This window comes from Battus philenor, unplaced genomic scaffold (assembly GCF_028537555.1).
Source record: "Battus philenor isolate CCGP_79_NKW_IND1 unplaced genomic scaffold, ilBatPhil1.0.hap1 SCAF_20, whole genome shotgun sequence".
Lineage (NCBI taxonomy): Eukaryota > Metazoa > Arthropoda > Insecta > Lepidoptera > Papilionidae > Battus > Battus philenor.
The window spans coordinates 12,447,057-12,461,622 of NW_027181683.1; the positions used below are offsets into that span (position 1 = coordinate 12,447,057).

The 14,566-nt window shown below is 36.3% G+C and overlaps 4 protein-coding genes across 4 annotated transcripts in view; 1 reads left to right on the forward strand and 3 right to left on the reverse strand.

The window, feature by feature from the left end:
• The window catches only part of fra (frazzled), a 269,298-nt gene that overhangs the window by 211,209 nt on the left and 43,523 nt on the right, over positions 1-14,566 (forward strand). The gene's annotated exons all lie outside the window — the stretch shown is intronic.
• Positions 3,804-4,364, reverse strand: LOC137922919 (cuticle protein 19.8-like). Its single transcript, XM_068766030.1, has one exon. The coding sequence runs from the start codon at positions 4,340-4,342 to the stop codon at positions 3,863-3,865; it is 480 nt and encodes a 159-aa protein (XP_068622131.1). The 5' UTR covers positions 4,343-4,364; the 3' UTR covers positions 3,804-3,862.
• LOC137922921 (cuticle protein 19.8-like) lies at positions 9,989-10,554 on the reverse strand. The gene has a single exon (XM_068766032.1). The coding sequence runs from the start codon at positions 10,552-10,554 to the stop codon at positions 10,081-10,083; it is 474 nt and encodes a 157-aa protein (XP_068622133.1). The 3' UTR covers positions 9,989-10,080.
• LOC137922925 (cuticle protein 19.8-like) lies at positions 12,835-13,467 on the reverse strand. The gene has a single exon (XM_068766035.1). The coding sequence runs from the start codon at positions 13,435-13,437 to the stop codon at positions 12,964-12,966; it is 474 nt and encodes a 157-aa protein (XP_068622136.1). The 5' UTR covers positions 13,438-13,467; the 3' UTR covers positions 12,835-12,963.

A 14,566-nucleotide genomic window follows, 5' to 3' on the forward strand; every position in this document is an offset into this window, starting at 1 on the left:
CCCTTTCATTTGATACCCATATTGAGGGGGTTAAGGAAAAATATGTAATCCGCCATTTTATATCGGCAGTCATCTTAGATTTATAATGTTATTGATTTTCTTATATTGTATTGTCATCTAAATTAAATGTATAATATGTACCAAATTTCAGATCAATCTGACAACGGGAAGGTGCTTAAATTTCAATTTCTAATTTTGACCCCAAATAAATTCCGTACGGGTCGAACTAAATAAAACCGTTTAATAAAATAAAAATAGCGTATTTGAGTGGGATCAATACATTTAAAATAATTTTAAAATGCTCTACATTCAGCCCTTTAAAGCTTTTACTGCGGTAATGATACAACATAAAAATTAAATCACGAAATTATATTAAAACTGGCATACCGTTATTTAATTATAACATATTAAAATATAATTCAATTTGACTATATGTACTATGTTATTTTAGAATACATACCGGTAGAAGTAATTGCCTTGTTAAATTATAAAATAAAAAATATATAAATTAATGTAACATATTTCAGAATGATCTAAGTATCCCTGTATAGAAAAGATTGTGTAAATGATTTTTATCCTAACTTTTATTTTCAGGCCTTATCCAATAGGCGTATATTGACTATCACTACAAAGTAAGACATTACTTGTATATGAACAAAAGTAAAATATATACACATGAGTGTCGTTCAATTAAACTGTGGTAATGTTGGAGGTACACGGGGCCGGAACTGGCAAACAGATACGAGGCAACTATTCTTACCTATTTAATGGAATCAGGCGTTATCTTGCGGAAGTCCATCCTAAGTAAGAAAAGGACCAATATTTAGCTACTTCCGCACATGCAGCAGTAGTCGTGCAATAAAGTGCACCGCCCGCCAGCCCGCTGACAAATACGCCGCATACGCATGAGGAAATGACTAAATATTGGTCCTTTTCTTATTTATTCTTACCTAGCACTAATCAAAAACAATTTTATAAAATTTTCAGACTTTTTTTTATAGACTACTTTCTATATAAAGCTACATATATTTTAAAACAACCTTGGTATAAAAATTAAATGCTTTAAATATTTCTGCTGTGAAATGAACTATGTATTAATCCTATTAAAATGTATAAAATTTGATTAATATATGCTTGACATTAGTGTCAATTTTTTTTGATATGATAGCATTAGATTGATGGAGAGGGTCCATCTATCGCACCATCTCGGATAATTTGTCACGAGGCGAATTAGCGCCCATATACATTAATTAGATACCCGCGTGAAAAGCGATGACGCGCTTAAACTGCTCTCCTGTCCATCATGAACTTTGATTAAAATTAATCATTTCGAATTTGTAGATCATTGTCGTAACGCCCTGTATAACATCTGTGATATAGTTTTTTTATGTATACATTATACACAGGTATGGATGTAGGTATAAAAGTTTCAAAGGGATGAATTTATAGCTCATTTGTCAACAAAAAGCTCTAAAGCTTTTTGTATAAAGTGATTTTTGTAGAAATTGACTCTGAAATATGTTACATTAATTGATTTCTATTTGGAATGAGATAGGCTAATTACTTACATCAGTGCAGAGTCTCTAAGGACAAGGTAAACAATAATTAAATTTAATATAAATTAATCGAAGTTTTTGAACGCTCCTACTATATTTTTATGACGGTATTAATTCCACCTTTACGTAATGTGTTAAAAAGAGAGAATAAATAAATAGATTTCTTGGATCAGTAGATAAACGAAGTAGCATAAAAGCTCGGAAATATCTTCTCATCCAAAATACCGCTATGTTTGAAGACGAAGGTCTTTGACCAATGCGTGTTATCGATGATGACATATAAAGTCGCGATGTGGTCACTTACGACGGGATTCGAAAGAAGGCTTCAGTTCAACCAGAGAGGAATGGACAGAGCTATGCTTAGAGTTTTGTTGCGAGAATCAAAATGAGAAGATTCAAGATATCCACGTAAATCGAAGAATTGCTCGTTTTATGTGGCAGTAGGTGTGGCACATCGTTAGTGGAATCGATGGCAGTTGGAGCCGAAAGGTTTTCTAGTGGCGACCACGAGCAGGGAGGCGGTGGGTAGGTAGGATACCCACTAGGTGACGACATAGTTAAAGTTGCGAGAAATCGCTAAATGTGACCGGCGCATCTTTGTGGATTGCCTATGTACTGAGCGTCCATCGGCTAAAAATATGATAAACAAATTTGGCAAGTTACCGATTTCGAGTTGCTCCCGGATTGGTCAACGTAAATCTGACATGTACCTGGCCACCTAAGAGTAATAAGATGATGGAAGGAAGGCGATGAAACCAAGAAGGAATGAAATAACTAAATGTAAGTTATTGTGATGGAAATAAGGTGAGAATAAAAGAAATTGAGAAGTATGACAGTGAGTGAAGAATAAAGATGAAAGATCTGAAAAACTTAATTGTAAACAAAGACCCTGATCCAAACTAATTAGGGGTACGAGAGGCCTCCGATAGCAGGGGCCACAATAAAAAAAAAAAAAACGTAAATCTGACGGACGGACCGAACACGGCATCCATATTTAAACACGTCAAAATATATGACAATGTTAGAGGAACTTTGACTACCGTCTACACGGCGGCAGCTCATATGAATTAGTTTTTAATTAAAGTAATGCTAAATATAAATAAACTCAGGACAGTGCATAGTCCTAAACAAGATTAACCTTTCCCAGCACTCTGACAAATAAATACATTTAAAAAAACTTTTAAGTTAAACGGTTTCTGATACCCATATTTTGGTGGTTGTAGAAAAATATTTACCTAGTCCGCCATATTGGAACGGCGTCCATCTTGAATTTTAAATTTTGACATAATCATCGTGTTTCACTAGTGTAGCCCTTTCAATTGATACCCATATTGAGAGGGTTAAGGAAAAATATGTAATCCGCCATTTTGTATCGGCGGCCATCTTAGATTTATAATGTTATTGATTTTATTGTATGGTATTGTCATCTAAATTAAATGTGTGTACCAAATTTCAGATCAATCTGACAACGGGAAGGTGCTTAAATTTCTAATTTTGACTCATATAAATAAACAAATAAATTCCGTACGGGTCGAACTAAATAAAACCGTTTAAAACGGCCGTTATCGCCTGCGGCCATTATATCATAGTCAACAGATAAAAATTAAACCACAGATAAAAATAAACTCTACAAGATTTTTACCATAAGAATAAGTACTTGCAATTATATTGCGTAGTAAGAAGTTTAGGCATTATTATCATGTTAAAAAAAAAAAAAAACAAAGATATGTCACTCGGACGTGAATTCACGCCCGCGGGCTGTAACATTTCTTATTAACACTCAGACAGTGGAGGGTTGACATTCCTTATTCATTTCTCCTTAAGGATGGACATTTTTCCTGAGGATTTTATGTGGACCTATATTTTCTTACAATTTTAAGAAATATCAAATAGAATTTTCTTTTTAATCTTTCATTTTCAAATCATTAATAATTTGTTTGTAATATCCACGAGAAAGGCTCTTTGAGAATAAAAAAGTAAGCTATTTAAAAGTATTCTTCACTGAGATCAAACGTTCAGCTGCCAGCACCTGATTAAACTCTTTGTTATCTTTGTTATTAATTTTTTACTAAAGATTTTATTAAGGGTCACCCTTTCGTCAACGACGAAATGTGAAGATAATATTTAACAAGATGGTTATCCAAGATAGAGTGAACGGCTTATATCTAGAGGTCAACCAGATGAGAAAGGCTCTCAATGTATGAGAATAATAAGAATAATTTATACAAATCACTTTAATCACTGGTTCATATGTTAACAGATAGAAGAGAAATATGTTAAGTTGTAATTTGTTTGATTGATTTTTGTTAGGCGTTCTGATCGTGACGGTACTGACGTAAGACGTGGTGGATGAGGGCGGTCCGTTCTACGGTCAAAGGCCTGGGGGTCGGCTGATCGTTAGAGGACTGGCGGTACTGGTTCTCTTGGGGCCTGTTGTTTACTTGTCTTCCGGATCCATCGTTTTCCTGTTGTTGCTCGGTGGAGTAAGGTCTGCCTTCATTGTTGACGACAGCGTTGAAGCCACTTAAGTCATCAGCCCTGTAGTCCACAGTCCTGGTGAGTCCATCAGGCTGCAGCAGCGAGTATTGTCCCAGGACAGTTCCTCCACGACGCGTCTCCTGCTGACGCTTGTAGTCTCCGGTCCTGGCGCTGTTCACCTCGTAACCATAGTCGTAGTTCCTTGGAGGTTCCTGGTACTGCGCGGGAATGTACAGCTGCTGGGGCTCTAACACCATGCAGCTCGCAGCTGCCACCACCACAAACATGATTACCAGCTTATGGATCATTTTGATTCTACTTTGTTTTCTTCTGACGGTTGTATTCAATATGATTTATCAAATTCGGTAGCACTGATATTTATATTGGTAGAAGTGTAATACAACACCGGCTACCGCAATATGTGAGACATGAACACTTCGAACCGTCATTTGATATTTAATGATCTAACCGAATTTAAGACATATTTGTTTTTGTGTAGCTAGTCAAATTGTTTATTATTTTGTGATCTTATTTTTAATTACAGGAGCGAGTGGATTATGAATCATTGAAAGATGGCTAGCTGACTCAACAGACTTTGTCCACGTCATGTCGGAACTAAAAACAAACTTAAATAGTGTAGAACATTAATAGTTATGTTTTGATGCGTAAAACATTGATGCTTTTCTAACTAGGGAACAGGCATCATACTGTGTATCAAAAAGTAAATTTAAAACTACCGAGCATTAGCAAAGCAGGTAATTTTGTTTTCCTAGGATGGTATCTCTGTCTTTAACATTTGCTAAGCGTGTTTGTCAAAAGTTGGAATTTGACATTTGACTCGATACAAACCATTTTGAAGGATTTTTGTGTCTTAACCCTTTCCACTCCAAAGCTGTTATGTAGCATCGATAAAATTTAATTGAATTATAGTATCATGCGATTCTAGAATATGTTTCATTCATTCGTGATTCAAACATTTTAGTAACAAAAATCTTTCCTATTTTAAAATAATTTAAGAAGTATTACACCATGTCGAGTATCACTCGACAGTGGAGCTTGTGGAACAAAATCAGTGTCGAGTGACACTCGACATTGGAGTGGAAAGTGTTAAATATGGCAAGTTTCGATTGATAGATGTCATACTGCAAAAACTCGACTCATATCGTTCCGTAACCACCGCATTCGCCTGATTTGGCTACATGCGACTTCTGGGCATTGGACTTTATTGCTACAGGCTATTCAACAAATTTAAAAGGCCAATGCGGTGACGCCGTTTTGATACGACTGAGGGATTAGATACCTAATCAAAGGTTTTGTAGGCTTTACCGGAAAAAGATTATCTAGACAATTTTAAGGACTGGAAAAAGTGCGATCTATCGGACGAGGTTTACTTTAAAGAATGAGTAAAGAATTTACATTTTATTAATAATTTCATCTTACTTTTTGGTTACATATTACTATGAGAAATACATAGATTTTTTGGTTCCACATACACTTACTATTAAACTTGCGTTAAGAGTATATAATACAAACAACAATTTGTCACAAAAATAATTATAACATGGATCAATTATAAAAGAGTAAAACCTGAACTAAATTAAAATTTCAAAACGTCGTTTTAAGCTCATTGACGCCCACTGCAAGGTATATTAAATATTATTTTAATATAAAATTGTTAGCAATTTTTTGTTTAAATTTTTATCAATTATTTAAACATAGAAAATAAAAATGTTTTGAAAAATTGAAGACCTCAAACCAGAATATATCATGTCGCTTTGTACTTATTCTCGACATCATCATTTTAGCTGTAATACGCCCACAGCTGGACAAAAGCCTCAACCATAGACATCCAATATCTATTGGAAGCGGCATCTGATGTCTTCTGTCGATTCCTACTAGGTCGTCTATCAATCTGTGTAAACACGATATGCTTGTCTCACTCTAGCCGCGTGAGACCCCAGATCAACCAAGGACATACTTCCAAGACACCGTACACCACCCGAACCATCTGGTGGCCCAAGCGGCCAGTTACACACCAGAAAAAAACCCGACAACAGAAAAGCGTAGGCCACGCCACGCAATACCGAACGAGAACGCACCGATCCCGAAATGGATCAAAAGATGCCCCCCAAAAAACCAAGAGGGGCCCCCAAAAAGAAGGTCACACACAAAGTGACGAGACACGCCCAAGCAAGAGGGCCCACCGAAAAGTAGCTACCAAGAGGTAGATGAAAGAAGACGACACAGCGACGCCGATAGAGTCTCTGTGTTTGGCACTAATCGGTGTAATATAACTCCTGAAGATGCCCCGTGGAGAAGTGAAACAGGTGTTGAGTGATTTGACGGTGGCAGTTGTGTAATTTGTTTGCCGCATACGCATTTATCAGCGGGCTGGCGGACGGTGCACTTTGTTGCACGACTACCACTGCATGTGCGGAAGTGGCTAAATCTTGGTCCTTTTCTTGCTTAGGATGGATTTCCGCAAGGTAACGCCTGATTCCATTAAATACGGAGAACAGCAGCGGAGACTTCAGCTCCACACCGAGTCCCACACAACGCACCGACGCGCCGAGCGGCGAATATAGTATAGCATTAGGAAATACTCGTCGAAGACCGGCGAGCCCTGGAACCTACGAAGTTGTAACAGCCTCACAAGACTAACAACAGATTCAACACCCAGAATACAGAGAGAGAGACAGAGCCCAGATCAAAGAAACTTTAAATCTAGGGAGTTTGTTTCTCAAACATCTTATCTAAATCAAAAGCATTACTTTAGATTTCCTATCAAGGCTGTTCAGACATTCGATCTCCTTGCTGGAGCGGTTTTAATATATTTTGTTTCTATTTTATAAGTAACGTGATAGTTTTCTAAGTATCGTATTATTTATTGGAAACGGCACTGTTATGGAAATTTTAACGACATTATCTTTATATCTTATATTAGTTGCCAAAGTCTCAATTGTTATATTATATTGACAATCTAAATGGTCTCATCCACTATGACTGGGTGGTCAGATCGTTGTGCATTTTTCAGTGAAAAATCACTAGAACAAACTTTTTCAAACCAATTTAAACACTACCTTTCTTTTAAGGCTTCATCTCCATATAGGGCATATAATTTCTTTTATGCTTGCGATGCGTTTTTGCCTTTTTGGAAGTAATACAATAAAATATATCGGAAGTGCACGTCCCGTTTTTCTATTTTTAAATCTGAATTAAAAACTGAACAACTGATCGATATAATTATTTTACTAATTAAAAGTAGAAGTCAATACAGTAAGAAAAAATATAGGTTAGATGCTCTGGCCATGTTAACAAAACAAAATAAAGTGTAGAATGAATCTATCGACAAAAACGGCAATGGTCTAGTTGTTAACCCGATAGATTTGTTAAAAATAGAAGATGTATGAGAGAAATCTGTGTAGGTCTATGTGGAACAGTGAGCGTCCTCTGGCAGAAATGATGATAATAACCCTTTCATTGGTTGATTAAATCCATCTTTTCTAAATACTACCATCAGGTTCATATGGAAATAGTAATCAAGAAGAATCGAATTTCGACTTAATATTTCACGATTTATTAAAAATGGAAGGTAATCGAAAGCAAAATTGGCTTCCTCTGTGTAAAGATAGATGCAGCTACCTATATTCTCCAACCCTTCCATCCAACACTCACCTGAAGTGGACTACTTTAGCAGTTGCCTCGGGCCAGACCTACATATCAGGCCAGCTATGTATGGTCTTCTTAGCTTTCATTTTGAGTGACCAGACCAAAGGATAACCATAGGAGGGTGGGGACATCCCCTAGCCAACTTAGCCCATCACAACATGTAACCAATGATTGATTGATTTTAGAAGCCAATATCATCATCATCATTTCAAACACAGGACGTCCACTGCAGGACAAAGGCCATCACCATAAATATCCGAAAAGTCCGGTAGACCTGCATCGAGTGTTTTCCTAGGATCTTAATAAGATTATCTATCTACTTTCGTCTTACGCAGCGTTTGCCGGTCTGCGGTCTCCATAACCTTACGGCTCCAAAGTATATCCGTTTTTCCTGCTCCTGATTCAGCTTGCAAATCCGGTGGGCAATGTAGGTTACTTTCATTACTCATCAGCTAACAGAATAAAGATTTATGTTTAATTCAATCTAATATAATTTTTAACACGTTTGCAGATTTTTTTAGTACAGTCGTGAGGATAAGTGATCAATTGAAACAATAAAAGCTGACCGATTTCTGATCCCGTAACACTAAACACAGATATTTGCAAGTGTATATGGCCGCAATCATTAGAACTGTAACAATGGGGCAGATCATTGACACAGATGCATCTGCATTGTCTTGTGATTTCTGGGACGAGCTGACGACTGCACCTTCATTGTTGCAATCTTTTAACGTTCTCTAGTTTTGTGTGGGGCCGGCCATGTATACTGTTTGCATTGTGGACTGCATACGTGCATTCTCTTGTGTAGATCGTAAAATTAAAATTGCTGCGGTGTGTTATTTAGTTTTATTTATTTAATATGAAAAGGAGTTCTTATAGTGTATGTGTAGTGCTTAATATATGAAGCATTCTAAATGGATATCCAACAGAGAAATCCAGTCCCCAGGAATGTTGATGATTTAAAACTTGCATTGATGGAAGAAAGGGACAATTTGTATCAAGAATTAATCGACAGCCTTATTTTGAATATGGGCAATCGTATACAAACACTAATATTATCGCGGGGGCAACACTCGTTATTAATTTCATTTTTAAAATTGAATCAATGATAACTGAAAACGAAAAATTCCTGAATCTCAATTTTTCCATAACTTTTCGAAAATAAGTATTTTGCAGCTTATTTAATTATTATTTTAAGTAATTTGAGCGGAGGTAATTATTTTGTATTAAAATAAGTCTGAAAAGTTGTGCCGGTGTGTGATATTTTGAAAATAGAACACATTGTCAATTTTGACTTTCAGTATATCGTTTACTTTGTTAAGTTTTGTGTAGTTTGTATAGCAATGCTGTAATAATATTTGTAATTATTAATATAATACTTGTTTACGTCTTTGGCTTACAACTCGAAATATTTACACATCTTACTCCTGGATTCAGATGAATTATAATAAAGAATATAATTATTGTTGCCCAGTAAAGTGTTCAATGTATAAGATTATAAAATTACAAAGAATTGAAAAAATTCTAGCAGAATAAAAAATTAATATTTTAAAAATTTCTAAATTCACGTATGCATTTAAACGCACTTTAGGATAAGACAATTATTTTCAACATAGTAAGCTACCACCAGCTCGGAATTATGATCTGCTGGGACGCTGCTATAGCGTATATATCATTGTCAAATTAAATTTAACAATAATGTACACGTTAAAAAAAAACAAGTTCACGTCAACTTAGTTTAAAATAGTTTACTATTTTAGTTAGTAAATAGTTTGAAGCTTGAACACTTACGTATGTATATACGCAAGTAAAATTTTCGGCAATATTAAAGGTAATTATAAAAACAAAAGTCTGGACGCTAATGTCTGTGGAATATAGATCTTAATAATAAAAAAAACATCGAGAAATAGATCATTCGTCGATTCATTTTGCCGAGGAGGCAGTATTCGGTAAACTATGAAACGTCTGGTCCAATATCCTTCGACGCCTTGAGACGGAAGTCTATATCCAATTTGTGTTAACGGTGATGATCACGGGTACAGGTACGTGGTTTCTTACTTCTTCCTTCATTAGCAAGTTCACAGTTTCTCAACGAGTCATGGAGAACCCTATGCTTGCTTAGTCAATAAATCGCAATTAACCTATCACCCACACGATAAATCCATGGAATGCTGAGAAGTTACGTCATGAATAAACAAAATAAAAAACTGAAACTTTGATAAAAGAATTTATTATACATTTACAAATTTCGATCGTTATTTATTCACGTTAATCGTTATCTACAAAATTATAAAAAAAGAAACGAACTTAACATTAGAGGTACAGTATGGTATGTTCGCTTGTGGTCATAGATGGTAATGGGATTGGAACAACGTCTTTAGTGAGCGTGGCGGTATTGGCGTAAGACGTGGTGAATGAGGGCGGTATTCTCCACGGTCAAAGGTCTTGGGGTCGGCTGATCGTTAGAGGACTGGCGGTACTGGTTCTCTTGGGGCCTGTTGTTCACTTGTCTTCCGGATCCATCGTTTTCCTGTTGTTGCTCGGTAGAGTAAGGTCTGCCTTCATTATTGACAACAGCGTTGAAGCCACTCAGGTCATCAGCCCTGTAGTCCACAGTTCTGGTAAGTCCGTCGGGCTGTAGCAGCGAGTATTGTCCCAGGACAGTTCCTCCACGGCGCGTCTCCTGCTGACGCTTGTAGTCACCGGTCCTGGCGCTGTTCACCTCATATCCGTAGTCGTAGTTCCTTGGAGGTTCCTGGTACTGCGCGGGGATGTACAGCGGCTGGGGCTCCAACACCATGCAGCTCGCAGCTGCCACCAACACAAACAAGATTACCAGCTTCTGGATCATTTTGATGTTCAGTAGTAGTTGCACTGTTGAGGTTAAGACCGAATGTGATTGATTGATTGGTCTCTGTGGGTATTTATATCGCTCTGAATTGTAACACGATATCATCTTGCGTAGTGAATGCCACATGAAAAGTTTCTAAATGCATATATCTGATGCGGTCGGATTTCGACCTTGAAGAGTTCAGGTGTCTTAGCAAAAATATCTTTCTAGATATATTCTATGACCTAGGTTGATGCTTTAGAGAGATTTGTCGCATTTGAATTTGGAGAAAAAAGATTTTGACAATAGAAAAGAAATCTCTGTATTCAAATTCAAAATAAGTTTATTCAAGTAGGTATTATGCATATTCAACATTAAATTATTTCATTTCTCAACATTATAAATAGTAAGCGACTACCGCATCGGAATACTGATCTGCTAAAAAGTAACTGGCCAGAAACAAAACAGTTCCTCTTTTCAAAATAAATTTTAAAATGTTACATTAGGTAAAAATCAAACAAAGCGTATTTGGTTCAAAACTCGGAATATACGTCAAACTTACTAAAACATAGTGAACAATACACATTATTGAATTTGATTATCTATTGCGCACAGATTAATGAAAAGAAATACGTTTTTTAAAATTTAAATACATTTCTTTACTTTTAAAATAATTAATATTTAAAATTAGATTCAGTCATTACCGGAAGGTGTATATGACCGCAGACATAATTTAAGAATAGCTTTCGAATAATGAGAGAATTTATTTGATTTTTCAAATTTAAATCGATGTTTATTTGCTTTTCTTCTACAATCATTTTTTTATTATCATTCATTATTTGCATGCAATTAAAAAATATTTTTAATGCCAAAGAAGTGTAAATACAGGTAGCCAATTTTTATTTTATTTTTCTTGCTTTTTCCTAAGATACTGTAACGCTAGTATGAAATAAGTGAGATGTTGTTTTCTTTAATATTATTTGTTTATTATCGTTAAGATATAAGATAGTATATATGAGCGTATACGAAGACAAGTTTTTCACGTGTATTGAATATAAATTGTTAAATTTTTAAACGGTTTTATTTAGTTCGACCCGTACGGAATTTTTTTGGATCAAAATTAGAAATTGAAATTTAGGCACCTTCCCGTTGTCAGATTGATCTGAAATTTGGTACACACATTTAATTTAGATGACAATACAATATAATAAAATCAATAACATTGTAAATCTAAGATGGCCGCCGATACAAAATGGCGGATTACGTATTTTTCCTTAACCCCCTCAATATGGATATCAAATGAAAGGGCTACATTAGTAAAACACGATGATTATGTCAAAATTTAAAATTCAAGATGGACGCCGTTCCAATATGGCGGACTAGGTACATATTTTTCCACAACCACAACAATATGGATATCAAAAAACCGTTTAACTTAAAAGTTTTTTAAATGTATTTATTTCTAATAATTTCTCGTAACTCTATGACTAAAATATCTACGACGTACTCAAACAGGAACAATACAATGCTTATGGTATGTACAAAAATATTGACATATGTCATTCCGCAACCACCGTATTCGCCTGACTCGGCTCTGTGCGACTTCAGGAAACTAAAAAGGCCAATCGTTTTGACACGTTTGAGGAGATAAAAACTGAATCGAAGAAGATCTTGAAGGAACTTGACGCCTTAAGACAGAAGTCTATATCGAATTTGAGTTAACAGTAATGATCACACAGATCACAGAAGGTGACCAACGTCGAAGTTCTGAAACGAATCGGCCATATACGCGCACTAATGCTCACAGTAAAACGAAGGAAAATCGCTTACTTGGGACACGTTCTTCGACACCAACGATACAATCTCCTTCAACTTATCATGATGGGAAAGGTCGCTGGTAAAAGGAAGGTTGGTAGGAGAAAGAAGTCGTGGCTTCGTAACATTAGAGAGTGGACCGGAATCGCCAGCCCCGCTGAGCTATTACGCAGAACCAAAAATAAGGAAGAGAGCAGGAAGCTGATAGCCAACCTCCACTAGTTGGAGAGGCACTTCAAGAAGAAGAAGAAGTGATGATCACGGATACAGACACGTGGTTTCTTACTTCTTCCTTCATTAGCAAACTCACTGTTGCTCAACGAGTCATGGAGAACCCTATGCTTGCTTAGTCAATAAATCGCAATGAACTTATCACCCACACGATCAATCCATGGAATGCTGAGAAGTTACGTCACGAATAAACAAAATAATAAACTGAAACTTTGATAAAAGAATTTATTATACAATTACATCATTTCCATCCTTATTTATTCACGTTAATCGTAATAAAATTTATCTACAAAATCATAAAAAAAGAAACGAACTTAACATTAGAGGTACAGTATGGTATGTTCGCTTGTGGTCGTAGATGGTAATGGGATTGGAACAACGTCTTTAGTGAGCGTGGCGGTATTGGCGTAAGACATGGTGGATGAGGGCGGTATTCTCCACAGTCAAAGGCCTGATGGTCGGCTGATCGTTAGAGGACTGGCGGTACTGGTTCTCTTGGGGCCTGTTGTTCACTTGTCTTCCGGATCCATCGTTCTCCTGTTGTTGCTCGGTAGAGTAAGGTCTGCCTTCATTGTTGACGACAGCGTTGAAGCCACTCAGGTCATCAGCCCTGTAGTCCACAGTCCTGGTGAGTCCGTCGGGCTGCAGCAGCGAGTATTGTCCCAGGACAGTTCCTCCACGGCGCGTCTCCTGCTGACGCTTGTAGTCTCCGGTCCTGGCGCTGTTCACCTCGTAACCGTAGTCGTAGTTCCTTGGAGGTTCCTGGTACTGCGCGGGAATGTACAGCTGCTGGGGCTCTAACACCATGCAGCTCGCAGCTGCCACCAACACAAACATGATTACCAGCTTCTGGAACATTTTGATGTTCAGTAGTAGTTGCACTGTTGAGGTTTAGACCGAATGTGATTGATTGATAGGCCTCTGTGGGTATTTATATCGCTCAGAATTGTAACACGATATCATCTTGCGTAGTGAATGCCACATGAAAAGTTTCTAAATGCATATATCTGATGCGGTCGGATTTCGACCTTGAAGAGTTCAGGTGTTTTAGCTAAAACATATTTCTAGATATATTCTATGACCTAGGTTGATGCTTTAGAGAGACTTGTCCCATTTGTTTTTGGAGAAAAAAGAAATTGATTTGGAAGAATATATCAAGGATTAACATTTAATAAACAAATTTACCTTAAATATTTAATGGAATCAGGCGTTTGGCATGACTCTGTGTTTGGCACTAATCGGTGTAACATAACTCCTGTAGATCCCCCGTGGAAGGGTGAAACACGTGTTGAGTGATTTGACGGTAGTAGTTGTGTAATTCGCATTGTTTGCCGCATACGCATTTGTCAGCGGGCTGGCAGGCGGTGCACTTTGTTGTACGACTACCACTGCATATGAGGAAGTGGCTAAATATTGGTCTTTTTCTTAAATTTACCTTAATTTTTGATGGCAGTATTATATTAAATTATTGTATATTTATATTATGTATTGATGTTTAATAATTTGAAAAGTTAAAAAGCCATCTTTATGCTTTACTTGTCTTCGTTTTTCTTTGACCTAAATTATTTGTATTGAGGTAAACAGAAAGAGATTTGAGTGATCGCTGACACAGTTTCTACTGTGCTGTCTTAAAAACTTCGCGTTGTCGAGTATTTTTAGAAAACTTTTGTGCTTTTGGTTTATTTTTTGACACGTAAATTTCATTTTACTTTTAGCGACAAAGGTAAAGAAAGATTTCTTTTATACGTAATTGAATTAATCACTCAGGTTTAGTCGTGATGTAATATATTTTATTTGTGGAGTAGATAGCCTTTTCAGATTTATTTTTAAAGCCTCCCATGTATTTAGTTTTATCAAATAATTCAAATTATTTAGTACTTTTTATCATACATAGGTATACATCAAAAGATTTTTAATTTCATATTAAGATTTCTCTAAGTACATACGCTATATACATATGCTAATGTATGTATGTTTGTATATGTTT